At 40.3% G+C, this 1,378-nt stretch overlaps 1 protein-coding gene across 1 annotated transcript in view; it reads right to left on the bottom strand.

Annotated features, from left to right (window-relative positions):
- LOC106882080 (protein TEX261) overlaps positions 1-1,378 on the bottom strand; it is a 7,008-nt gene that overhangs the window by 1,997 nt on the left and 3,633 nt on the right. The window contains exon 3 of the mRNA XM_014932641.2: positions 505-658. Within this exon, the coding sequence (XP_014788127.1) occupies positions 505-658 (154 nt within the window). The remainder of the gene's footprint in view (positions 1-504; positions 659-1,378) is intronic.

The following is a 1,378-nucleotide window of genomic DNA, read 5'->3' as shown; positions in this document are numbered from 1 at the left end:
TACCAGTTACGCACGGGGGTTGATGTAATCGACTTGATCCCGTCCCCCAAATTTGAGGCCTTGTGCTCCCAGTAGAAAGGATTATTATTATGGTGGTGAGCTGGCAGAATTGTTAGCACGCCCAGGCAAAATGCTGAGCAAACTCAAAGTTGCCATGGAAACTCGCCAGCACTTTTAACATAGGTGTGCAAATTTTCAGCTCAATCCGACCACATTTATTAACACTTTTGCCTGCACAACTGTTTGTGAGACAACGTCTGCCCTTTTCACAAATATATAGAAGACAGGCTTCTTTCAATTTCTATCTTCCAAGTCCTCTCACAATGCTATGGTTGTCTTGGTGGGGGTGATGAAAGAAGACACTTGCACAAATGCCATATGGCAGAACTGAACCTAAAGCCACGTCGTTTGGAATTGAACTCGCTTGTACCTTGAGACATGTCATGTGTCTTTAGCTGTGCCTGACAGAATAAAATATCAAAGAGAAGGAAAGTGTCTACTTACCAATTGATGCTATAAAAGTAGGTGAGCTCAAAACGAAATAAGGGAAGTTCTTTAAAAGTAAGAAATGTGTGAGGCAGGAGACTAAACCAAACAGTATCATCATGAAAGGAAACTCTTCAAATAACAGCAGACATAAATACACAGTTGTGGTGGCCTACAATGGAGTGAAAGAGAGAGAAAATGGATACATAAGAGAGTGGATGGTTAGGTAGTGATTTCTTGGGGACATGTTACTGTTTGCAGAGCATTAAATAAAGAAAGGACATATGGAGTGTTACTTGTATGAAGGAGACAATAGAGTATGTTAATATCAGAGCTGTGGAATGGTGGCACGCTAGCAGAAACGTTAGCAAGCCGGTGAAATGCTTAGTGGTATTTCGTCTGTCTTTACATACTGACAAATTTCATGTCAATGTATTTTTTAAACATCAGCTTATCAACGACCAAGTTATTTTACTAAATTCTTCATTATTTTGGGTATTAATTGAAACAGAGGCAAAGTTTGTCAACAGAAACCACTCAAAGGCCACTTTTGTCAAGAAAGGACAAAAGTAGTTTTTGAGGAGAAGCATGTGATTTTTGAGCTAAGAAATACAATATGTACAGGAATCAGGCATGAAATTACATCCAGTGATTATACATTACGTGGCACTCCGTTGGTTGCAACAAAGAGGGTTCCAATTGATCCGATCAATGGAACAGCCTGCTCATGAAATTAACGTGTAAGTGGTTGAGCACTCCACAGACATGTGTACCCATAATGTAGTTCTCGTGGAGATTCAGCGTGACACAGAGTGTGATAAGGCTGGCCCCTTTGAAATACAGGTACAACAGAAACAGGAAGAAAGACGGAGAGAAAGTTGTGGTGAAAGAG

The sequence above is a fragment of the Octopus bimaculoides genome, chromosome 14 (genome assembly GCF_001194135.2).
Source record: "Octopus bimaculoides isolate UCB-OBI-ISO-001 chromosome 14, ASM119413v2, whole genome shotgun sequence".
NCBI lineage: Eukaryota > Metazoa > Mollusca > Cephalopoda > Octopoda > Octopodidae > Octopus > Octopus bimaculoides.
This window is presented reverse-complemented; position numbering and strand designations above follow the sequence as displayed.